Below are 25,984 nucleotides of genomic sequence, written 5' to 3'. Positions count from 1 at the left end.
TTTCTCTTTGTATTTGTGCAAATAAAATCCATTCATGAAGTGAACTATATGGCCAGTCCTTCGGCCTGCAATATTTCAGGCAGCATTGTTATGTCAATAAAGGATTTGATGATGTAGGATCTGCCTGACACAGCAGAGCTAACAAAAACCAATGGTGTCAATGTAGTTATAATCACATAGTTCAACCTCTCTTGGCCTAGCTTGTTTGGCTGGAATCATGACAATGAAAAATTATACTTGCAACAGGCAGTTTTTATACATCTGTAGTACAAAACTGTAGCTGCAGAGGAGGGTGTAGCTCTACACTAGCTGAATGCTCCTCTGTATTGGTATAGCTGTACCAGTTCCTGTCATTGGCTTGGTGTGATGTTGGCATTGCAATAGGAATGTGTCCTGGAGCAATCAGCACAAAGTGACTCAGGACTCACAGATGCAATATTGTAATATTTTATGTTTGTAATATTCTTGTTACTGTGCTTGTCCAAAGGTTGGATGTGAGGCAGAACGGAAAGAGCAGGAATAATGGCAGGGTATAAGGTGAGAAACAGGTGTGAGACAGTTCTAAGGTGTTAAGGAAACTTCCCAGTTTGACCATGCAGGAGTCACTCTGGTAGTCACACTCCCATCACCAGAGCCTTTCACTGCTGGGACCAAAGCCCCTTCACAGCAAGTGGCTCCAGTGATCCGACAGGTCCCCACTGACTCCCTACACACCCTACTCAGACAGTCAGACAAAGTTTCCTTACTGGCCCAGCCCCAGTCACAGGGAGTTCATCATTAGAGTCACAAGGCAGACTTGATCAGGTGAAATGAGAGGAAAAAATTTCAAGAAAGGTATGAGAAGCCACTATACAGAGATGAGCTGAGGAGCAACAGAAGAGGATGGATGCATTGGTGCAGCCACAGGAACTGCAACTTGGTCACTTGGACTTTTGCTTGTAATGGAATTTGAGCAGGATTTAGGTATAACAGTGATATGCTTTTCACTAGTGTAGGTATTTAACTGTGTTGTGTTAATTTCTCTCACTCTTACATCTGTACATTATGCTCCTGAAATAAAAAAAATTTGCAAATATGTGGAAGTTCTACCAGAGGATAAACTTGCTTTAAGTATTTGATTTGTCAGATGGAAATGAATTTGTCCTTTGTGATGCTTAATGTATATGTTTAAAAAATTAAAATTCTACATCTGCATTTACACCTTTTGTCACCTCTAATGGTGAGTATGTAATTTACTTAACTACAGTGTAGTGTGAGTGCAGAACATTTACAAGATGTATTAATTCCCTGTAATTGTGCTAATGGCAATTACATACAGCATATTTATGTAGTTTAACCATTCATTTATGCTGAGGACCTCTGCTGCTCAGTGTGAGATATGAGTCTCCCCTAATCCATGATTTATTCATAGGGTGAGCATTTGGTTTGGTTTTTTTTAAACTAAAGCCAACTATTTTTATTCTGAAATTCCATCAAAAGCCTTTTTAGGTAGAAGTACAGTTTATATCTGAATTCTGAGCTTTCCATGGCCCTTGACAAACCAAAAAAGAATCATCTTTTCTTCATGGACCAGGGAGTTCTGTAACAACTTACCATGCTGTAAAACTCTATAAATATGGAATATCCCTTTTTGTGAATTTTTGGCTGAAGGCTTGAAAAAAGCTACATGAATCTCATTGAACACACAGTACAGTTGTAACTGATGGTGCATACTAACTTGTTTTGGTGATGAATTTGCCTTTGTGAAAATCATTGGGTTTTTTCCTACTCATTAATCCCAAACGATTTTTTCAAATGTAAAAAGATGTTTGCCTTAACTCTGAAAACATTTTTGCACTATTTTGACTGTTTAAAACAGGATGTGGAGGGGAAATAGTGAAATTGGTTTTGTTTCAAATAATTTCAAGTGAAAAATCAAGTCTGTATTATAATTTAGAAGAAGTTGCCAAGAGTAGTAAGTGGACTAAAAGCTACTCTGAGGAGGAAAATAAGAATAAGGAATTCCTCTGTCATGGGGTGGTAGAGCATCCTTGACCAGCAGCATATTTTCTAAGAACCACTCCAGCTGAGTAAGTAGAGCTCTTTCTGACCTTAGCCGACATATGATTTAAGAAAGAGAAAGATCAACTCTGCCTTTATCATCTCTGTGTGAGTTGCACAGGGTAAGAACTTTGATTTCTTTTAAGAATCAAGGGCCATATCTCAATAAATGTGATTTTCAAACTTAGAGTTTATATAAACTTAATAGTTATATAGTTAGTATATTACCTTATAGGTAATATTTGTTTTTCCAGTTGGGTATCAGACACAAGTCATTCTGCAGTGGTGCATTCATAACCGGGATACTTTGTGTAAATTACACTAATTTGGGTTTGAAGAACATGCATGAATAACCTTGAGGTTTGTCAAGTTTGTTTGAGCTATTCTCTCTTTGTGTCGTTGTTGTTCTGTTACAGAACTTAATGATACAACTAAGCAATCATTTAAATGTTTCACCAGAAAACATGCCAGAACTAAACTCCATCAGTTTTCACAGAAGTAGGTGCCAGTTGCAGGGGTTTTATTATTTGATCTTCTTTGCACTTAGAATTTGATCTACTGGTGTTTTTAGGAAAGGGAGCAAGGAAAACAAAAGGGAGGAAGTGGCAAGCAGAGAATAACCATTTGTTTGTTTTCCCCCAAACTGCAGCAATCATACTTTGGGCAGCCATGAAAGTCTTCGCAAGGCAACTCCCTGCATTCAGCTTCGATTACACAGCACTACTCATTTGAAGCAAAATTTGGCTCGAACGGTAGGTCATCTTTTTTCCTCCCCTTTCTTTCAGCATCCTTGAAGTAATAAACTTTCACCAGGCCTTCTGTGTAGCAACCTGCAGGAATAATCAGAGAGATTATTTGCTTTCCTGAGAATGAATATATTATTGCTGAACTGCAGTAGAAACATACTGAGGAACACCTCTGCTTTGCTCCTGTACTTCTATCTAGTGAGTTACTGTAGAGAACACAACTGGAAAAGACCAAAGGTTACTTTTTCAGAAAAAAAATGTGTTTTGTCAGCATGCAATGCTGTTTTTTCAAGTGGTCAGAGAAATCTTATTTTTGATTGGCCTTCCTGTTTTGAAATATAACAAGGGCAAAACTTCTAAGTAGTTGTTGAGTGAATTATATTTGGATTCTTATCATTATCACTGAAAATCAGAGTGGGGTTATAAAAGCCACCTGGTTCACACTGATGGTGTGTTGGTGCACGCATGATGTTTATGTGTGTGTTATGTGTGTGCTTGTTTGTAGACATTCAGAAATGTCCTTGCAGAATATGTGTTATCATCATCTCTAAATCCAGAGAGATGGCTATTCAGATTGAGCTCAACCAGTCTTACAGTGGATTACTGAGTTTGAGCGACACTGACCTATGCTACTAAATGAAAGCTCTATTCTCAGTGGGCAACCTTGATTTACTTACAGCCCAAACTTTGCAGTACAGCAGAAGCTTTGCTCTGGGCAGTGTTCACTGGCAGTCTGTTATCTCTGCTTATAGATAGTTCCAATTACCTGCTTTGCATAGATATGATGATAGCCTGAGTTTGTCAATATATGGGTGAGATGACAGATGTCTAGCAGAAAAAAGGGTAGGGGCTTTCTTGTAATTTGTTATGTGTTCCCATGTGAACATAAAGTTCAAGACAATATCTTACCTGAAGCATTAATAAAAGGACTATAATTAAGTTGATTTTATATCTATCTACATGTATATAGAAATAATTTCAACATTTTAACCACTTTATAGATAAAAGCAGTATAGTTGACTGCTGATATGTGCTATCCCAATTTAAATTACTAGCATTCTTCACTGACAGTATTATTCACTTACTTATTTTTAAAAAAACTATGGATTCTTTTTGACATAGCATTGTCCAAATAAAGTAAATTAGGAAACATGGAACTTCTCATCACCGGGTCACTTCTTCAAATATGATTCAGATCAATGAAGTACCAACTGTTTGCTTTCAGTCTAGAGAAAATAGTTCACATTTGAATATACCTTCAGAATGGGCTGAGCAAGTGTCCATTTCACATGTCCTTTTTCACCCCATCCCCATATCACAGCAGTAAAAAGAACACATTCAGTGAGCACTGGAATGAGTTTTGTCTTGGGAAAGTATCTGTGGTACCTTGTCTGTCATTTAACTGCAAGTTATTGAGATTGAGGCAGGAAGCACCACGTGCCTGAGATTAGATGGTCATCACAGTTCTTTCTGGTGTTTGATCTGTGACAACACATTCTGTGTTAGAAGATGTAAAACTTTAATCCTCTGCCAGAGAGACTTGTGAAGAGTGAAGTGTTTGTGGTTACATGTAATTATGGACACATGTAAATATGTGTAATGGTGGAAAAGTCACTCACCTCTTCTTGGTTGGCATCTACAGTATTAGAGATCTTCAAAAGTGAAACCTAATGTTATGTTCAGGAATCTTCTGAAGCTTCAAAGCTTGTCTGTATGCTAAGGAAGCAAAACTCTTCACCATCTAGGCAGAGCTTCTGTTGACAGGAATGGAATTCTGCACCTTTCAGATTTTCCTCCATACACTGAAATCTTGATATTGACAACAAATGTGGAGAAAATCCAGTAGTCCTCTTGTGAAATGGTGGCCTAGTGTAGGTTGGTTACAGTAATACTGAATAATGAATACTTGAGTTGTTTTGACTATACACCTGTCCTACTCTCTCTATTTTAACCCAAGTGTTCACTAAGAGGCAACTCTTAAGCACAAACCACAACTTGTAGTAGGTCCAAAATGTTAAATTCCTGGTGGGAGGTGTTGGTTAGGAAGGAATGTTCAGTGGAACAGCAGAGAAGCAGGAACCTTTATCCAGGTACCGTATCCAGAGAGTGCTCTGCCTGTTCAAGAGACCAATTTATTTCAGTTATACCCACATTCTGATTATCTCAGAAAAGTCTTAATCTTTGTAGTGAAGAGGCAGCAGAAAATACTTAAGAGTTCCTAAGAGCCTCACTTGCTCCTAGAAAGGGATTTTTTGGACTAAATCAGCCAGAAAGTGAGGTTTCTGGAAAGTTCAAAAACTTATTGTCATGTGTATGTGTGTATGGCCAGACTTCGAGAAGGAGGATTTGGGCAGGGTTCTTCCCACCTGGGTGTGCCTTTCCAGCTTGTGTTGTGGATTTTTAAGGTGAGGCACAGCATGCACAGAACTGGCCCCACCGTTTTAAGTCCTAAGGTCCATTTGCCACAGCTGAGCGAGCTTGGACAGTGATAGTGAAGGACTGTCACTGCACCTGGTACTAAGCAGGGCTGACCCTGCTGAGCATCCAAGATCTGACGGGATGGGATGGCAGGGAGGCATTGAACTGCCAGGGGACAGTCCCCACTGAGACTTGAGCTCAGGTCCTTGGGATTCAGAGTCCAGGACCGCACTGTCATGTCTATCACTGTTAGTATTTTACCAGACATAATGGGTTAAACATTAACATTCTGAGCATAATCACAGATGAGAGAAGTCAGAGGCCCATTATGATAAAAAGGTGGAGATTTTTCCGTTATTTAAATGTTTGTGGCTTTCTAGAGGGATTGTATAGTTCCCCAAATAGAATGGAGCCTTCTTCTGTATTTAGGTATTCCTTGAAATTGTGCTACTGACAAAAGCTTCTTGTTCTATTAATATGTTTAAAGTCTCCTTCAATTCTGTTGCAGTTTGACACATTTAAACAAGGTTTAATATGCTATAGTGCACTCTGGAGGCCAGGAGCAGATGCAGAACATCCTTGCTGTTTCAGGTTTTTGAAACAGGTAGCATGATTACTAGCAAACAATAATGTCTTTCAGCCAGGTAACTAACAAGCTTGGGAGACAAATTAGCAGCATTCAGGACATTAGAAAACATTCATTATCTCAAAGAATTTGTGGACCCTACAATAGGGTTAAACCAGGAAGGGTGACATTTTAAGATCTCCTCAAGTGAATTATTGATCACCCCTTTACAGTAACACACAGCTCTGAGTGCTTCAGGCCATGAAGTTTCTTCACGTTACTAATAATAGCAAAGTAAATGAGCAGCTCTTGAGGTGGAATAAGTCATAGACACGGAGTTTTCCTCCACCTCCATGGCATGCTTGTGACAGAGCACTTGTATAGAAAGTAGAAGTTCTGCTTGCAGGTGGGAGTGTCATTGAGTCTGTCAGGACAAAGAAAAACCCAAAATAGGACACATATATGGTGCATCAAAAGCTGTAGTGTTGTTTTCACTTCAGACCCAGTTCTATAGATTTCTTCAGCTCTACTGAAACCTGCTATAGTCACACTAAATGTAAGGATCTGATGTAGGCTACACTGAGCTCACAGTTAATTTTATTGTTGCTGTTATCTAAAATGTGACTTTGGCTGTAGAATGCATTGGAAAGTCATAGACTTAGAATCAAGGTCTGGGAAATTTTTTTTTTCCCTCAGAGTTCATTAAAAAAGATGTAAGAAGTGTTCTTTTAAAAAACAAAATAAGCAGAAACTTTGAGATTTTTAAGATTCTTCAGCTATCTTGAACAGTTATGCAAATATCAGCTACTGTTTATTTTTGTGAAATTGTGTGCAACTAATCTTGGGGAGAATTTTAACTGTGATCTATATGATCCTTCTAAATTTTGAAATTTGGAATATGTTACGTTATAGAAATCTCCACTAAGGTTGTAGTTTAACTAGTGTCATAAGAACATATGAGAATCTTGGCACTCTTGCGTATCATAATCAACCATATGTATTTGGATACTAAATATTGCACATCCACCCACCTGTTGCTGTAGTCCATCAAATCCTCTTTGGATCCTATCACTCCTCCATAAATTACTCTTTACAGAGCAGGTGGTCAAACACCAGAAATAGATTCCCAGAAAGGTGGTTGATGTTTCATGACTATCAGTCCCCCAGAAAAAGGCATTTGGACAATACCCTTCATTGTGGGCTTTAATTTTTGATCAGCCCTGAAGTGATGAGGTAGTTGGACTGGATGAAAACTGTAGGTCCTGACCATCTGAACTATGTTCTCCCTACCTTCCTCCCTCCCTGCTTCCCCCTATCCCCTCTCTTCTCTGCGTTCCATTGCATTGCATTCCATTGTGCCCTTCTTGTACATTCTTGTAACATTGACTAGCTTCCAGTCAGCAAACACCTCCCCAGACTCCCAAGGCCTTTGCTAGGGGACTGAGAGGATCCTGCCATAAGACCTGCTGACTCCTTTAGTACTTTAATGAATCTCACCAAGGTCTTGTGGACTTAGAAACATTCTTTGGTCATGACACACACATGTACTGGAAAGAACCATGTCGTTTATTGGGTGCAATAGAGGGGGGGTGCTGAGGGGCTGCAGCTACTCAGTGCTGTTGTGTGGGTCCAGGGGAGCAGCAGGTCCAGCCAGGCACTTGCCTGCCCTCAGTGGGACTGGTTCATCTGAAGTGCTGGATGCAGGAGCCTGCTGGGAAGAGGCGTTGGAGGGCCCCGGAACATCTTCCTGCCTCTGGACACTCTCAGTGTCCAGGGACCCCCTTCTGTCAGCCAAGGGCTGTTGGTTGTGGGGCACCCGTGCTGGTTGTAGCATGGCTGCAGGGGTGTGGCTGGAAGGCCCACTTCATGGCCATCCTCTGCAGGTGGGCATACAAGCCAACCTCATGCTCCTTGTAGTGGCCGTCCCCCTGCACAGAGTTCAGCAGCTTCTCCATGGGCTGCCTGCACACGAGGCAGTTGTCTCTCCCCTTGGCCCCCTGCTGGATGCGCTGAAAGCAGAATTTGTGCATGCAGTAGATTGCATAGGCTGGATTTTTCATGTGTCCCAGGCAGATGGGGCACTGAGAGTCTTCTGCTGCCTCCAGCAGCTCTGCCTGGGGTGCCTGGATCAGGCTGCCATGACTTCCATCACAGCTGCTCTCCTCCATGTCTTCTTTGGCACCTGACGCCATGTCCTGTGAAGAGAAACATGGAGAGTGATGGAGCTTGTCTGGCAGTCGGGGCAGTCGGGCTTGGTTGGGATGTCAAGCTGCTTCCCTCTCCCCAGCACTACAGCAACAGATGTCACACAAGCAAAGAGAGAGAGGCTGGTCTGGGGAGGAGCAGAAGAAATACCCAGGTCCTTCAAGAGGGAAAGCCTCCCAGATGTCCAGGCTGACGTTTCCCCTCTCAGCCTATCTCTACTGCTGTGAGTGTGCCTCCTGGGTGGCCCCAACTGCATGAATGTGGCAGGGCTAGGAAAAATACTCCAACAGCATCAAGAGCTGCAAGTAGCAACTCCTAGAGACAATCACTGGCACCAAAGGTCTTTCCTGCCACTCCAAAAAGCAGCTTGAGTTTGGGGCATGAGCTCACTGGGTGAGATGCTCAAATTTAACCAGCAAGGGATTCTGAGTCATCTGTGATTTCATAATCCATCACTAGGTAGATCCATCATCTAACTGGATAAGTAATTGGTTATGTCATAATCCATCACTTGGACTAGATGATCACTCCAAGTCCCTACCAAATGAACTATATTATCTTCACCTCTCGTCTCCTCCCCTGTACCCCACTCCATTCCATTTCCCTACGCCCTTCTTGTAAATTGGAATAATGTTTATTGGCTTCCAGCCAGTGGGGAGCGCCCCACATTCCCAAGATCTTTGATATGTGACTGCAGGGGTCATGCCTTAATATCTGCTAGCTCCTTAGTACTCTGGAATGAATCCCACCAAGTGATGCAGCTGGCCTGTTGCAATTTTTGAGTCCATAAAGGGAAAGTCACTGTTGCTGCAGTTGTGTTCCTACAGCTCAGAGGACTGGAGAGCCCAAGGATTATCACCAGTATTAAAGACTGAGACAAAAAAATCATTGAATGCCTCTGCTTTTTCTGCATGCCCGTTTGCCAGGGGACCATCTTCATTGAGTATGGGTTCAATGTTTTCCTAAGGACTCCACTTCTACTGACATGCTTAATAAAATTCCTTCTTGCTTTCTGGCACAACAAAAGCTGGTGGAAGAAATGTCCAGTTCCCTCAAAAAGGAAAGCCTCTTAGCTCTCCAAGATGAAGTTTCCCCTCACAGCTCCCCTCTACCTCTGTGAGTCACCTCTCCCCCAGCCCACCACTGTATTAAATCAAAGCAGAATGGATGCATGCTGTAGGTAATATTGTCTGCCTTTTTTATGTCTCCCAGGTAGATGGAGCACCAGAATATTCTGCTATCTCTATTTGCACTGCACGTCCTGTTCCCCCACTGAATCTAATTTAAAGTTCTACTACTAAGTTCAGCTAGTTTCCTTTCCTGAATACTCTTCCTCCCACTGGTGCCTATATAATAGCACCCAGTATAAGATAGGTATGATAAGATACCAAATAAAATTTCAGATCAAATCATTCTGGACACGCTTAAGAACATGCTGACTTTGGGAAATACAGTGCAAATCTCTCCAGCATACATTCTTCTTATCAGAATTATATATCTGACTATAGACCTCTTTTCCACAGTGTGAGGATGACCAAAGAAGGTTCTGTATGAATCAGCTGTTAAGAGACACTTGCGCCTTCAGACTGACTCGGTAAGCTGGTATTTAGCAGTATTTATGTTTGCAGTTGTTCATATTTGCAGTGAACCTCCTTGCCCCAAAAGACAATTCTGAGAACTGCTGGGGGCAGGAATGATATCAAGGATTAAGATAATTGGCTCAATGTTTTAGACTCTTAATTTGAGACCTTGGTGATGGTTTAGCAACAATCAATAATCTTCTTTAGATCTGTGTTATTTTTCCCCATTTTCCATCCTTCATATCACTGAAGTTTTCATTACAGGTTTCATGTTTCCCAAAGATTCCTATGATGGGTTGTGTCATAATTTTCATGTGCACATTGCTGTTAGAGAATTTTTGAGATTAAATACTGTAAAATAGTAGCTTTGCTCTTCATTATGCCTGTATTTTCACAGTTGAGTGATCTTCTAAAATTTTTAATGTCATTTTAGAATTTTTTATGAAGGGTAGCTATGACAGGTTTTACCTTGACAATCAAGGTGCATCTGACTCTAAAGCTAACCCACAATGGACAAGCCTTAAAAGAGATTGATTCCTCTTTCAACTTTCATTATATTCTGTTTCATGCTTTTAGATAAAGAAGCTGTTAACACTTTTTGTAATGTTTTCTATGAATGTGTTATAAAGTACATTGCCAGCAATGGTAAATGCCACATGTGGCATTTAGCAGATGGAGAAGAACATAGAGAGGTACTTGTTCGAGGTATCTGGTGCTTACTGAGGACCCATCTGATTTTCTAGGACCATGGCCCAAATTGCCATTCTGGTCCTTGTTATAAAGAGGTGGATAGAAGATGGATATTTTATCGATGACAAATCGTGAAATTTAGGATCATGGAGAATGTCTGCAGAATAACATCATTTCCTGTAGGTCTCCCCAACCCTCCTTTTCTCCAAACTAAACAATCCCATCTCCCTCAACCACTCCTCACACTCTGCGCACTTGCACGCCAGACCCTTCCCCAGCTCTGTTGCCCTTTTCTGGACATGCTCCAGTGTCCCAGTGTCTTTCTTGTACTGAGGAGCCCAAAACTGAACACAGGACTCAAGCTGAGGCCTCACCAGTGCCCAGCAAAGGGGAACAATTGTTGCCCTGGTCCTGCTGTTCACACTATTGCTGATCCAAGCCAGGATACCACTGGTCTTCTTGGACAGCTGGGCACACTCTGGCTCATGATCAGCTGCTGTTGACCAGCATCCTCGTATCCTTTTCAGCCGGGTAGTTTTCCAGCCACTCTTCTCCCAGCCTGTAGTGCTCCATGGGATTTTTGTGGCCCAAGGGCAGGAACTGGCACTTGGTGTTTTTAGGCTTCATACCATTGGCCTTGGACCATGGACCTAGCCTGTCCAGATCCCTCTGCAGAGCTTTTCTACCCTCCAGCAGATCAACATTCCCACCCAACTTGGTGTCACCTGCAAACTTGGTGAGGGTGCCTTTGATTCCCTTGTCCAGATCACTGATAAAAATACAAACCTGAACTGGCCCCATTACTGAACCCTGAGGAACACTATGTGACCAGCTGCCAACTGGATAGAGCTCCATTCACTGCAACAATCTGGGGCCAGCCATGCTTAGTTAGGCAACATGGTGATAAACAGCATTTTAGTAAGGGAACCTGGCATTTCTCTATTGTGAGTGCTGCTGCCAGGAAACCGAAAAGTGAATGATGTTAAGTATATGGTATATATTCTTTGTATTCCTCCCATATAGACCAGCTGGGATCTAAGACTGACTCTCTTAAGTTGTTTGTGCTTTTTTTATTTCCTTTACCTTCAAGACTGTTGTACCTTATTCCCTTGCTAAAAGCTAATGAAATGTCCTCAACATCAAAGATGTTCTGAATGTTCCTGGCTTAGCATTGCCATATTTGCACACAGCTATCAAAGATGTACAAATGTGAAGTATATCTGTGTGATAATATACAGGCATTATTAGTTATCTAGCGGACAAAAATTCAGGATACCATTAGTACTAGAATTTCAGTCAGTGTTACAAGTTACTGGATTTATTTCCTAGTAATTATGTAAAATTACGGCTACTTTACATAGAGAAATCTCTAGGGTAGAATAAAATGATGGAAAATATGTTATTTTTTAAAAAACTGTCATTATAATTTACAAATTATTCAGTAACCTGCATTTAGGCAAAGTATCATAATAAACATGCTTACCTGTATGTAAAAAGTCAACAAGGCAAGCTTGTATGCTCACAACTACTTTCAAGCTGGCTATGCTCTGCAAAAGATGTTATGCCTGGAGATCTGGTCAAAGGAGAATGACAACTTGTATTAGCTATGATTTAACAGGATTACAGGAGGAATTGCCAGACAGCTACTCCACACACGGACTGCCTGGATAGATAAAGCTAGTGCAGATTGGAAATAAAAAGCTGTAAAGGCAAAACCACCTGTAGAAGGAAGTGAATAGTAGCATCCACAGGGAAATGCACTATGGTGTTAGCACAGGGAAGGCCACCTGACACTTCTCTATTCTGTATGATTATTTCAGTGCAATGACTCTTCCTCCTTGCCATGAAATATAGGCAATGAAAATCTAATCATGCACCTTGAAACCTGTGCTTTGGACTGTAGTTGCAACTCTACTCTCTGATTGCTCGGTTAGCCCAGCTAAGATACATAAGAACATACACAATTTCTCCGTAAACAATAGTCCATTTGCTCTGAGGAAATCAAAATACTGTTGTGACTTTCAGCTACCAGACTGTAGTGGGGATGGGAGAATTGCACAGGGAGTGGAAATTCCTTATAAACCCTCTGAAGATGGAGAACCCTAATTAAAGATGAGTAGGGGATATAACAGGGGAAAAAAAGTCAATAAGAAAATGATAGAGTAAAACAAATAATGCAGGAAGAATGTAAATTTCAATTCCACTTTTCCATAAAAGTGCATGCAAACCCTAACTGCCTCTGATGACCATCAAGGCATTAATGTGTCCATTTTACCAATCTAGAGGCTAGGCAGGGTGTGAAAGTGGGAATTGTTTCCATATCCTTTCCTGATGATTTGACCTTAGAGAGGAGGCTGACACTGGAATACACTGTAGCCCTGGTCCCACAGGCACCTTTTTTTTGTCTTGTTCCAGCTGACAAATAAGTGACAGCTAGAATTCCAGTGCTTGAAACACAGAAAATTACACAAATGCTTCTTAAAAACAGAACTCTGATTCCAGTTAGCTGTTGGTGATAATGCTTGGAGCCTGTGGTTCTGAAATGATGAGATTTCCAGCTGAAATGTCAGTCCTGGAGTTCAGTGTAGAGAGTATATGCTCCTCTTCACAATCTTAATTAATTTAGTAAAGTTTTGCTGAGACACAGCAATCTACCTGTTCAAACTTTTTGGTACCTTCTGTAGCATGACCAAGACGTGGAACCACAGCGTGGTAGCATGTACTTAAGTCCATCCTTGAAGGTAATATTTAAGCACTTGCTTAACCTGAAAGAATAAAATAAATGGTATGTGAAGTTCAATAGAGACTGAAATAGCAAATCACTTTTTGGAGTTCTTTGACTTGGGAAATTTGTATCCTTCATGTATACATAGACTTTTGCATCTACTCTGTGTGGCAAATGACTACCAAACCCCCATGGAGATCCAGGCTCAATTGCATGATTTCTACATACACACTTGTCCTTATTTTATAGTAGCATAAGAACACTGTCAATTAAACTATTCCAGATGTAGAGAATGTGGAAAGAAAAAAGGTAAAAACACCAAAAAAAGCCCAAACCTGTTCTCTTTATCTAGTCGTTGTTAACTTGATGTTGTTTTCTATTTTTCCTGATTTTCAGGCAGAACCTTATCTCTGTTATTATGAACTATAGAAGCCAAGTGGAATATCTGTTGCAAAATGAGGTATTTATTCTGTTTGTTATACCAGAAAAGCATTAACTTCTGTGTGAAAGATATCTAATTATTAATCTGTCTCAGATGCAATTAAGGAAGACTTTTAATTAAGGTTGTTTAATCTGAATTTGAAGGGATATAAATTCTCATAATAAAACTTGGCTTGAGGTTAGGAGGAAGGTGCTACAAATTTAAAATATCAAATATGACTGTTTCTAAGTGTCAAGGCACCTGTAAATAAAACCAGGATCATTTGGGTTGACAGTATATTTGAAATTTAGTAGAGATATAATGCATTATATGCATCTGCAGAATTCATCCCTAATTTTCAAACTCACAAACCTAATGTGTACATATTTGGGATATATATGCAAGCATGTGATACTTGAAGGATTAGGTTTAGGCAGCAAAACTCCCAAGAGCTTTATTTTAAAGCATTGTGGGCTGCCAATTCAATGCTTGAATCCTTGAATCTTAAAGGAAAAATCTCTTAAATGTACTCTGCTAACCAGTGTTTTAAGGACAAATGTCTAAAAGAACAAATTAAGTCAGACTTTGTCTAAAGGACAAATTGAGTCATACCTTGGAAGAAACCACATGGTTATTTGATCTGACTTTCAGGTTGTCATGAAAACTGGCTTTCTAGGGTTTAAAACTGGAAAGAAAGCGAAAGATGTTAGAAAAACCAAAGAATAGTGATGTAGCATGGGGGTATTCCAGGGCATCCCTCCCAGAGTTACAACTTAGTATGCTAAATTTTGCATTTCTTTCAAATATGTGTTAAAACACAAAAGTAGTATTTTTCTTCAGAACTCTGTTACCTATGTTTAAATCCAGATTTGAATCTCTCAGGATATTCTTTCTCCATGGGTCTTTCAGTTTTGAATAGTCAGAAAACTTACACTTGCATACAAATGTGTACCCATATACACACATATATATAAATGCACTTCTACATACAGACATATACATGAATACATAAATATATATCAATAATTATGAAAATAAATATATAGAGATAAAAATATTCTAAATTTTTGTGTAAATCTTTAATACTTTTTCAAAATGCATAAAAATTTATAAGCTTTTGAACTGTGCCTAGCTACAAAGTAAAGCACTGGGTCTGATAACTGTGTAGGTATTCACTGAATTTTCCTTTGTAAGCAATGTCTCAAAGGGAAGTATTTAGTGTATAAAATGTGATGCAGCTATAACCATTTGGAAAATTGAAGTTCCTGAGCTCAAATGTGCATATATATTTCCTTACTGAAGTAGACCCATCAGGGTAGTTATTTACATTCACTTGAAATTTTAGGGCCTAAAGTAGGAAGATTCTAAATTCAAAGAAGGCTGTAACCTCAATGTTAATGAGATTTTGCAATCCACCCTCCGCAACCGAGGCAGTGTAGATATTCCTCAGTCCTGTAATGAAGGACTCTTAAATTTGTTTTTGCTAAAGATTTTTACCTCAAGTAAGCAATTTCTTGAGATTAACTTTTTATAAAGGGAAGGAAGTACATTTTTCAAATATTCATACTATCCAAAAAATGTGTCTGTATCTAGAGCTGAATTTTTATGTAGTTTTTATTTTTAATTAAGATCTTGTCTACTCAGGGAAACTCAATAAAGTTCATATGAATTACTTAAAAGAGCAGGATTGCAAATTAACATTATAGGTCGGATCACCACGCAGATGTTTTCATTCAGAGGCATCAGCCCATGGAGCTTTTTCAAACCTCCAAGAATTAAAACTAGTGTTACTGATATGTTTTAATAAGTGGCTCAAAAAATTATGGAGCTGTAATGTAATAAATTGCAAATATGTAGTTAAGAAAGGGAAAAAATGAGCACCCTTTATTTGGTCTTTGAATCCTTGTTTATTCATTTTCTCTAAAAAAAATCAGCAGCATTTTGCACATTTGTCTTTCTATTTCTAAATTTAATTGTTCAAAGGCATGGAGATACAAATACTTCTGACTTAACTGACAATTCCACTATAATTTTTAATAATAACAGAGAAATAGGAAATTAATTTTAAGATGGATAATGCCTCTATAAGACAAAATTGGAAAAAAACATAAGGTGTTTTGCACAAGGATGGGATGGGTGCTGTTAGGGTTGAAATGTAAAGAGCATTCCCAGAGCCAAACAGCCCTTTTGATTGCCCTTGGTAACCACTTGACACACACTTCATTTCAAAGTCTATTCAAAATGTACTATTACTGTAGAGCAGACTTTAAATTTTTATACAGTGTGTAGAAGCTCTAGAATGAAGTAACATTTTTCTAATCACATAAATAATTGAAACACCAAAATACCTTTCTAAGGTTGAGCTGGTATTTAAGTATGTAGAAGCAAAAATAAATTACAAATTGTTGACTGTAATGGGAATTTCAGAAGATATAAAACTTCTGTAAGGAGTTAATATCTGTCTTCCCTTTCTTGGAACAAAAATCAATGTCATATGTCTATTATGAAAAAGGAAAACTCTTTACATGATAATGACCCAATAGAGAAATAGTGTGAAAGAAGTCATTGCTCATACTATACAGTATTACATAACCTTTTTATATGCTTACACTCCTTCATCTGCAATATGCTCCTTAGAAGTAGCTAACATAAAAACAATATGTATGGTATAGTGGCTTCTATAAATATTAAGTACTTTGATAATTTATCTATAAAGGGAATAGCATATTAAACAAACTGGTGCATTCCTCAAGATTCCCAACTCTCCTCATAAAATAGAATATATATACAAAAATATATAAACTGTTCATTGATTTGATTTCTTTTTTTTATTTTTTTCTGTCCAGAGAGCTGTGTCTCTACTCAAGGATTACTTTTGTGTATGTCTATTGCTTGGGTAATGCTCAGGAATTGCCCTGCAGAAATGTATTTATAGGCATAAAATCCCATGTTCTAATAACATATCCACCAGTGAAGAAGAAAAACGCTACATTAAAATGCATTTAAATTAAATTCTAAATTGGAATTATGTTTAATATTATTTTCAAACTGTATACATTCATTAAATATACATAAGTACATGTGTTTAAAGAGATAGATAGATAGATAGATAGATAGATAGATAGATAGATAGATAGATAGACAGATAGATTCATTTCTTCTACAGCTCTGAGAAAACTAGCACGTATAATGATTTGGGTTTGTCAGTGATACACATAGTAGTGAAGCCATGCTGCTTTTACAGGTTTCTACTTCAGCTGGCAATATATGTGTTCATAGAGAGTAAATCCTGCTAGAGTTCAATTAAAAAAAATCTAAGTAGTAAGAAAGAAATATCAAAGAAAGGAAATCTACTCTTTGTAGGATGATAGAACAGTCAATTGGCTTCAGACCAAAGGAGAGCCTAAACTTCTCAAGAGATCACAGTCAGCCATAGCTTTTTCCTCTCTAGAACCTGTAGTATGAAAAGGCTTTGCTATCGTTAATTATGAAAAAAACCCCAGCAATATATACTTACAAGAATCTGATCACCAAATATTTGAGAATATTTTATGTAATTCATTCCTGCTTTAGTTCTGCTCAAGGCAGGTAATGTGGAATTAGTGACCTCAATGTATTTTTATATTTATTTGTATTAATGACAGGTGTGTTAACCTTCTCAGTACAGTCTGCACATACACCTTAAGCTTGAAACCAGAAAGTTCATCTTGGTACAGTTTTCTTTTTCAGGCATGAAATAGATAAGTTAGAGAAATGGTTTTATCGGTACATAGACATGCTGTAGTGCGCTAAACGGAACATTTATCAGTACAAAAACATGAAGAATATTTATAGAAGAGCTTCTGCGTGTTCAGAGAATGTATTTCAAGGTTTAATGAAGTGATATAGCTATGCAGGAAACCCTTGATTTTTTATTTATTTATTTATTTTCCTGAACATAGAGCACTTGATATTTGAAGATCACATTTTCCTTCCTTCGGAATCCAATTTGTTTTTCCTTGAATTCCCCCACGTATTTCTGAGATTATTCATCTAGGGATTTTTTCATATGGTAATATTTAAAGATCTAAATTTATGATTAATAGGATTTAATAGTTTTAACTATATGTACAATTTTGCAGAAAGCTGGCTGCACAAGTACTCAGTCCACAGGTGTCAGATTATGCAGCCTCCCACATAGTCACTATTTTTAGGAGGAACATGGCTATTTTCCAGCTCTCACAGAGATGGGTAGGAGACAATAGTGAGGATAAATTCACAGAAGCATAAAACTTCAGAAAGCTTGTGAATTGCTTGGTTTCAGGTTTCCTCATAAGTTTCTTTGCAGTGCTTCTACACTTGTGATGTTCAGACAAGTCAATGTTTTGCCTTCAAAGCAGTCTTTGGTACCAAATCTGTTGCAGTTTTCAACAAGGCACACTCTGTGGAAGATAATTGGACTTCAACAACAGTTATGGTCTCCTTAGGAAACTCTTGGTCACTAGTGATTTCAGTGTAGCCAGTGTAGTAATGCATGGTCTGTTTGAATTGTTTGTGAGTAGATATGAATTTCTACATGCTCACTGGCATGAATTTTATGATAAGGATTTTCTGATAAATGCTGTAAGTCTACTGTTTGCCTCTTTCCCCCCCCTTTCTTTGTTATCAACAGCATAAAGTTGATAATGTGGTTGAAGCAGCTAAAGCAATCTGCAGTGTCCTGTGCTTTGTGGAAACCAGAGACATCACTGATGCAGTCAGGAAACTCCGGGCATTGGCATTGATGAAAGCACAGGTGAAAGAAATATGTTAATGTCCTATTTTTCTCCTTAAAACTGGAACTGGAATGGATATCACTAATTTTTTGATTTATCAAGTCTATTTTACTGTCTTGCCACATATTTTCCTTTTGACACTTATTAGGTAAGAGGCACTACAAATTAAAAAAAGAATGTGTGGAACAGAAGAGCAATAGAAGACCTGTCTTAACTTTAACTGATATTCTCCTCTAATTCTTATTTCTTATTCCTACTGAACATACAACTCTCTGCCTTGCCATATCACCTATTTGCCAAATCATGTGTTTTAAAGGTATTAGATTTTCATATATTTAGCATAGGTTAATAATAAAAAATACCCCAAACTTTTTTTTCTGTAAATGTCACTTGAGTGATGAGGTTTTTTGAGGTTGAAAAGTCTTTGCTATTTATGCAGAGAAAGACCAGCATCATACAATCCAGATTTTAGCTGAAATACTCTTACAACATGGAAATGGGTTTTCCAGGAGTTTCTAGAATTTTCCAGTTTGTTCCAGTTTGTAAACTGGAACTTGTTCTCAGTTTTGTCATCAGCTGCTTTGGTATGACCTTGGAGAAGTCTCTATGACCTGATTTACAGAAGTTCTGAGTACCCAAAATTTCTTTTGAAGTCAGCATCTTGGAGATGCAGGTGCTCAGCAAATTTCAAAATCAAGCCATTAATCACTTGGATTTAGTCTGGTGTAAACATAAGTCATGCTAATTCTTTCATACCCCAATGAAATTCCCTCTTCACACTTTTAAAAAAAAATTAAGTTACTAAGAATTTTTCTTCTTTCCTTGTATGGTCTCTTGTTATTCTTTCTCACAGCAAATATTTTTCAGAAAATCATGTCAAACTGGGTGGAATGCTTGTGTTCAGAAGATCACCTGCTTACAAAACTTTTATTCTTTCTCTTTAGAAGTTGTTGGGTTTGATTTTGGTTTTTTCTCATGGTTTGTGACATGTGTAAGAGCTCCTAGGACAGGGAATAATGGGAATAATTCGTGTTAACTGAATTAACTGTGAGTGTTAATTAGAAACATGTCAAGCTAAATAAGAGGAATTTAATTATGCCTGATATGCATTAAGACTGGGAAAAGTTTGTGTAATTCTTTTTATAACGTCTTGTGCCATAGGAGTGATATGTAACAAAGTAATTCTATACGGTCATCTATATACGCTTACTCCTAAGAGGTTCAAACTCTCACATAATCATCATTGTACAGAGAAAACTTCTTTCTGAGAGGTGAAAAGACTTGCCAAAGAGCAAAAAATATATTAGTGGAAAGGGCTCCAGTGATGTCCCCAAAACTTCGTTTCTTAAATCTCTGTGTTCCTGGACTCTGTTTATTCCTCTGAGATGGGGCTAGGGGGAGGGAATAGCTTCCAACTTAAGGTGAAGTACCCAACAAATAATCTCTAGAACATCAGGGTAGCTCTCTGCAGGTCTGGGTTGTAAGTAAATTCCTGCACCATGTTTCTGGAGCAGAGGGCACAGATTCCACAGGGCAGATGTTGCTGTGTGGCCCTGGGCAGAACCAGCTGTGGCCTTCTACTGTTGGTTTTATGGGTGCTGTCTCTCTGAAGGTTGGCAAGTGTTCCGAAGGATCAAGCTGCAAGAAAAAAACAGAGCTCTAGGTTTTTTGTTTGTTACTCAGACTTGACCAACTGATTCACTTAAGCATCTTCTCTTGCTTGCCTTTTAGGTCATGATTTATTTTAAATCTTGCTTCTATAGCATCCTAAATATTTTCATGTCTGCTTCAGCATCAGTTATTAGAAGTCACTATTGGGGCTAAATTCCTGCATGAATGGGTCTGTGCAGCAAACATTTTATCTGGCATGTTGTGGAATTACATGGAAATAAGTATATCTCCATTTAAAGAAAGTTATTCCTGTATGTTAGAGGACAAATACTGTAGAGAAAAAGATAAAAAAGTAACAAGGGATTCATGAGGTCTGCTTTTCAGTTAAACTTCAGGCTGTGCTGAGTGGCATCAGGATGATCAGTATCGTCTCCGTGAGAAACATATTTTGTCAACACAAAATCTTTTTCAAGAGATAGATAAAGAGCTGGATCCAGGTAAAAATAGAGAGGACAGTAACAGAAATTTTCTTTAGAAAGAAATTAGAGCAGAAGAAAGGTATTGGGACTAATTTGCTACTCTTTTTTTTTAAATTTTTTTTCCTGAGGTAAGAAGGATATAGAGTATTTTCTCCTTGAATGTTCAGGTCAGCTCTGTGAACCCAATGTGTAAACTGCCTCCTATGACTGGCTTGTATTTACTGAGTGTCCCTGAGTCCATTTTCAGCCCCATCCTCTCTGAATTTGAGCAGAGAAATAGATACAGTGGTCAAAGAGCCAAATCAGTTCCTATTAGTGTGGCTTGTCCTGAGCAGTCAGAAAACCCCATGCTATGCCATGAAGAATAAGATAATGGTGTAAAAAACAAAGAGTGCAAGTCATCTTTTTCAAGTATAATGTTTTTCTTGATGTTCACATTTGCTGCTGATGGTCTTCAGTCAGTGTTGTGCATATACTGACTTTATTTTAGAGATTAAGAGATTGCTACTAGGTGAATAATTGAATCTCTGTTCCTTTTGTAAAAACAAACAAACAAGACCCCCTGCTCCAAGTATTCCCCTTTTGCTGTTGCTCATTCTCCAGCACGTGTCAAATTTCCAACTCCACTGTGTAGAGTGTGTCCAATATATACAGGTCCTGCTGAATCAACTTCCATGTCCTTCCTTGCATAGAGGGAGTAATATACTTTACTCTTTCTGTTTTACCTATTTAAGTTATAAACCCTTCAGAGCAAGGACCACCTCTCCTTATCTGTGTGTACAGTCTCCAGCACAGGAGAGTGCTGTGATCTCCAAAGGCTAAAAATGATAAGTGGTGGTAGTGGTGATGATAATCATGCTGTTTGCTTCTCTGTAATGAGCAAAATGATAATGTTCCTGAATACCCTTTTCTGAATGTTAAAAAGATTGTGTCCTGATTGAATAGTCTTAAAATATTTTTCTGTCCTAATATTCAGTAAGAAGCAGCTCCACATTTCTCTTAAAGAGTATTGACTAGACTGTAACTCATTTTTAAAGTTTTTAAGTTATTAAGGTTTTGTTCTTGTAACATTGCATTTCAGGCCTGGTTAGCTGAACTGGCTGTCTGTCCCTTGAAGCCTTCCTGTAAAAGCTGTCTGTGACCTTTACTGACACCTTGCTGCCTCTTACTCCCTCTTTGCTGAAGCAGACCTAACAACTGGCTTCAAACAAGTGGAGGGGTATAAAAAGTCCAACTATTCCTGCACCAGCAAACGCTGTTGCTGCTGCTTGCTTTTTACTCCTTTGAGAAATAGCTGCCAGGACAGTAGATTAGACTTCAGAAATCTAGAAAGTGTTTGATTCCATAAAGAACTTCATCTTAGCAACTGAACTATAAATGTCATACAAGCAGTAAAGTACATTTCTGCATGTTTTGTAACTTGACCACTGTTCAATTTTATGAAAATAGAGGTTACACATTACATACAACTACCTCATGTATAGAATAGAATAGAAATGTCACAAATCAGATTGTATCTATATTTAGCTATATTGATCAGCTTTCCTGTCTCTAGCAGCTTATGTAGTCAAAATTAGTATTTAACAGCCAGTTGTTTGATGGAGTACAATTCCTCCAAAACTCTTTTTGAGTTGTAGGGTCAATTTATGTGAATATGGGGACTGACAAAATTATTAAATGTCGTGATATTAGTGTATCTTGTCAGATTGCTTGAATTGTTTCTACTGTCCATCAGCACAGTAATAAAAGGGTTTTTCAGGTAGAAGAGAGGCTATTTTTTTCAGAGAAGCAGGTAACTTGCACCACAAGTTACCTATTACATCTCAAGTGCTGCAGCATTACACATCAGGTAAAGGAAAAATGCCAGAAAAAAATTTCTAATTGCTTTTTCACCATAGTTTCCTGATGCTTTGTTGTAATGTGGAATACTTTTTAATGCATTCATTTGGCACATGGGCACATGATGCCGCAGGGAAACCACTGCTTACTTCTTCCAATGTAAGTTATGTAGGGTGCCAGTATATGTTTGTTTATACATGTGCACTTGCATACTTTGAAAGAAATTTCAATGTACTTCTATTTAATTTAGGGTTTATGAAGGAAAAAAAAAAGAAAAACAAAATGAAAAGAAACTTTATTTCAATCTTCTGTGTTGAATTAAATTGTACTTGTTACCTCCTTGCTGCCTCCTCACTGCCAGTACTGTGCATTCCCATACCATGGTTAAGAGATTATGAAAGCAGCTGGCTCAAGTGAATTTCTTCTTAACTGATTGCACCTCTCTATAATTGTGATTCATTCAGTCTCTAACCAACATAACCCTGGGATTTTAAAATCCGTTCGGGGAGACTCTGGGTCTGATGCACAATTAATGGTTTTCATCTCTCTTTCTTTCTTTTTTTCCCCCTTCCTTTCTTATGGCAGCTCACAAAAAGTCCTAGGAGACCAAGTCCTGCCAGAACAAGCACTAATCCACTATATATTAAACAGGCTACACTATGATGAAATTATAAGTACTGTGCCAAAAGGTTGTTTACTTTCCAAAATTTGAGAGAATTGAACAAAGGTCTCTGTTCCCATTTGTCTCACTGCATTGTAAAGATTGTGAAAACATAATTCTCATCATGAATGTTGCTTTTCTCCCCTCAAGTAAGAATTTGACTTCTTCTGTTCATATTTACCAGACAAATGCTCGCAGCTCCAAGCTAGGTGCCAGAGGGAGAATGTGCAGCCAGCATTGTGTTTCTTATGCCACCTCTGCATGCATTCTAATTTTTAAGAAGCATCATGCTGAATACATATGTACTAATATGAGGCATTCTCAACCCACTGCAAAGGGATTAATGACTGTAAAGGACAGTAAATGTTTCAGGGACATGGGTCCAAATAGTGCAAGCCACAGGCACACTGAAACACTGAATTAATTTTCTAGTCTCTCTGGTCAAGATTTGTGACTCAGTAACTTAATTCTGTGTCACTTCAGATGCAAGTCTGATTATAGATTCATAGAATGATAGAATATGCTGAGTTGGAAGGGACCCACAAGAATCACTGAAGCCCAGCTCTGGCCCTGCACAGGACCATCCCCAAGATTCACACCATGTGCCTGAGAGCATTGTCCAAACATTTCCTGATCTCTGGCAGGCTTGATGCCATGACCACTGGCCTGTGAAGCCTGTTCCAATGCCCGCCCACCCACCCTCTGGGTGAAGACCCTTTTTCTAATTGCCAACCTAAACATCCCGTGACACAACTTCAGGCCATTCCCTCAGGTCCCTTCACTGGTTACCCCAGAGAAGAGATCAGTGCCTGCCCCTTCTCTCTCCATCATGAGGAAGTTGTAACTGCAATGAGGTCTCCCCTTAGTCTCCTCTTCTCCAACTGAACAGACCAAGGGCCTGAAGCTTCTCCTCATATGATTTCCCCTCATGGACATTCACCATTTTCATTGCCCTCCTTTGGACACTCTCCAATAATATTATATCTTTCTTATATTGTGGTGCCCCAAACTGCACACAATATTCAAGGCGAAGCCGCCCCAGTGCAGAGCAGAGCAGGACAATCACCACCCTCAAACAGCTGATGATGCTGTGCCTGATGCCCCCAGGACAGAGTTGGCCCTCCTGTCTGTCAGGGCACTGCTGACTTGTGTCACAGCCAGGCCAAGACAGAGCAGACTGAGCAGCCTGGGTCCCACTGGTGGCCCTGGGGAGAAGGTGCCACCAGTACTGCCGGGAGATGCAGAACTACCTGCCATGACAGTTTTTCCTTTGTGGACAAGGAGGCACAGGTAGTGTCACAATATTTAATTTTGCCATGTGTCTGAGAAACCTGGAGCAAGGTCTAATTGATGGCAGATACTGTACTTGGGGATTTAATACAGCAGCATTTAAAATCAACCAACCAATCAACAGCCCCTAAATCCCCACACCTTGTATTTCCTCTTGGCCACCTCTGGTAGCTGCCTGCTCAAAGGCCAGTGAAGAGCATAGCTATTTTTGCTGATTTGAAGCAGGAATGTAGGTGAAATGAAGGGCACGTGAGTGCAAATTTGCTGCTCCTCAGCTTTGAAAGGATGCTGAGGCTCTGCCTGCTCAACATGGTTTGGGATTCATGCCTGAATGTGTAAGGCATGTAAAGGGGTGGAGAAGGAATTCTTATCTCTGCTATACCAATGCAGAGTCTGAAAATATGTATGCGTCTCTAATGTTGGTAAGTGCTTCTTTGTATCTTGACATGCCAAGTACTGTCAGAAATCAGGTCCTGAGTGACTTGTCTGAGATGGTAGACAAAGCAGGTGGAAGAGCTGGAGAAAGAAGGTCCCTGGTACTGTGAATCCCAGTCATGTCTTCTGTCATCATAACATTAAATAATGTCCTTCCCCCTTTTCACCTTATTGTCCACAAGTACTACTCCTACAACCATTAGGTCTTTTCTGAAGTAACTGATTACTTTTTTTCCCCTCTGGTTTTGTCTTTATAGGATTCACTTCAAAGCGTGGAAACACCAGGCAAAGGTAAAGTTTTCCTTTTGAAATATGTTAATTCAAGGTATATCATCAGAAAACACATTTTGCTGGTTTTTTTTTTTTTTTGTATTACTGAACTGGTAGAACTTGCATATTGCAGACATTTACATATTTAGTTGTATTATAAGGTAATTATGACAAGCTAAAATTAAAGTAATCTAAAAGTATAAATAAAAGAGCATTCCCGGAAACTAATCTGGAGACTGAAACATGGAGAATGAATAGTAGAGTGAAAGAACCAGTTATAGTAAGTGGTGGTCATGGCAGTTGTCTTTAATCCCAACATTTCATGTGGAGAAAAGGGAAAATAATGAACTTCATGGAAGGCTAAAAAAATTATTTTTCTGTATGACTTTTCCACTTGGCTCCAATAGCTTTCATTCTTTCCTCCTTAACTTTTAGTTCTTTGTGACCTTCTATTGTATAATGTCTTGTCTAATGATAGACTGTCATAAGAGGAATAGATTAAATATCAGTAACAGACAAAATCATAGACCCTTCCTTATTCAACTCTTCAGTTAAAATGAGCCTAGACTCACTGGCTGATGCCCAACACCGTGAGCATTATTGTGGGGCACCTCACAGATGGAGGCTTGGGGAGGAGTATCTTCTGTCACGGGTTGGATTCCAGAAGGGAACAGCCGCATCTGGGCTGCTGCCACATGGGGTCCTGCCCTGCCCCTCTGTGGCCAGCCCCATGAAGCTGGGGGATGCTGTCAGAGCACCCTCCAGCTGAGCACTGGAGTGGGCTGTGCTGTACTGATGAACAGTGGTCTCTCTTCATCTTGTTTGAGGAAAAAAGTGGCCTCTCAGATGCTCTTTTTCCCTCTTTTCTGTTTGCTTTTCTCCAATTGCAGTGTGCTCAGAGAAGCAAAAAGGTGAACCAACAACAAAGGTTGCGGCAGCCTTCCAAACACAGAGGTGGTTCAAATGCAGGTTTCCAAATGCCAGGCTTGTTGTTTCAGCATTATTCAACTTCATGAACAGCAAAAACAGAAACAGCAATTACACTTGTAAGCTGCCAGGAACAGCTAAGCAGCTGGAGAGCCAGGAGAGTGGGGGGAGAACACACAGGTGCAGAAGGGAGAATAAGGTAAATACAGTTTGTAGGATTCTTCTCCCCTGGATATAGTTCTTTATCCCTTTTTTTTTTTTACACTCTTGATGGCAACTAATTGACGATGATGAAAAGAATGAATAATCAGCATCTACCTTACAAACA

General features: G+C 39.1%; 1 protein-coding gene across 1 annotated transcript in view; it reads left to right on the top strand.

Moving 5' to 3' along the window:
- PIK3C2G (phosphatidylinositol-4-phosphate 3-kinase catalytic subunit type 2 gamma) overlaps positions 1-25,984 on the top strand; it is a 209,587-nt gene that overhangs the window by 24,370 nt on the left and 159,233 nt on the right. The window contains exons 6-10 of the mRNA XM_071551366.1: positions 2,690-2,792; positions 9,498-9,568; positions 13,366-13,429; positions 18,042-18,164; positions 24,717-24,750. Coding sequence (XP_071407467.1) covers positions 2,690-2,792; positions 9,498-9,568; positions 13,366-13,429; positions 18,042-18,164; positions 24,717-24,750 — 395 coding nt within the window. The remainder of the gene's footprint in view (positions 1-2,689; positions 2,793-9,497; positions 9,569-13,365; positions 13,430-18,041; positions 18,165-24,716; positions 24,751-25,984) is intronic.

Source organism: Pithys albifrons, chromosome 3 (genome assembly GCF_047495875.1).
Source record: "Pithys albifrons albifrons isolate INPA30051 chromosome 3, PitAlb_v1, whole genome shotgun sequence".
Classification (NCBI taxonomy): Eukaryota; Metazoa; Chordata; class Aves; order Passeriformes; family Thamnophilidae; genus Pithys; species Pithys albifrons.
Note: the sequence above shows the minus strand (reverse complement) of the source record. Positions and strands in the feature narration are given on the sequence as shown.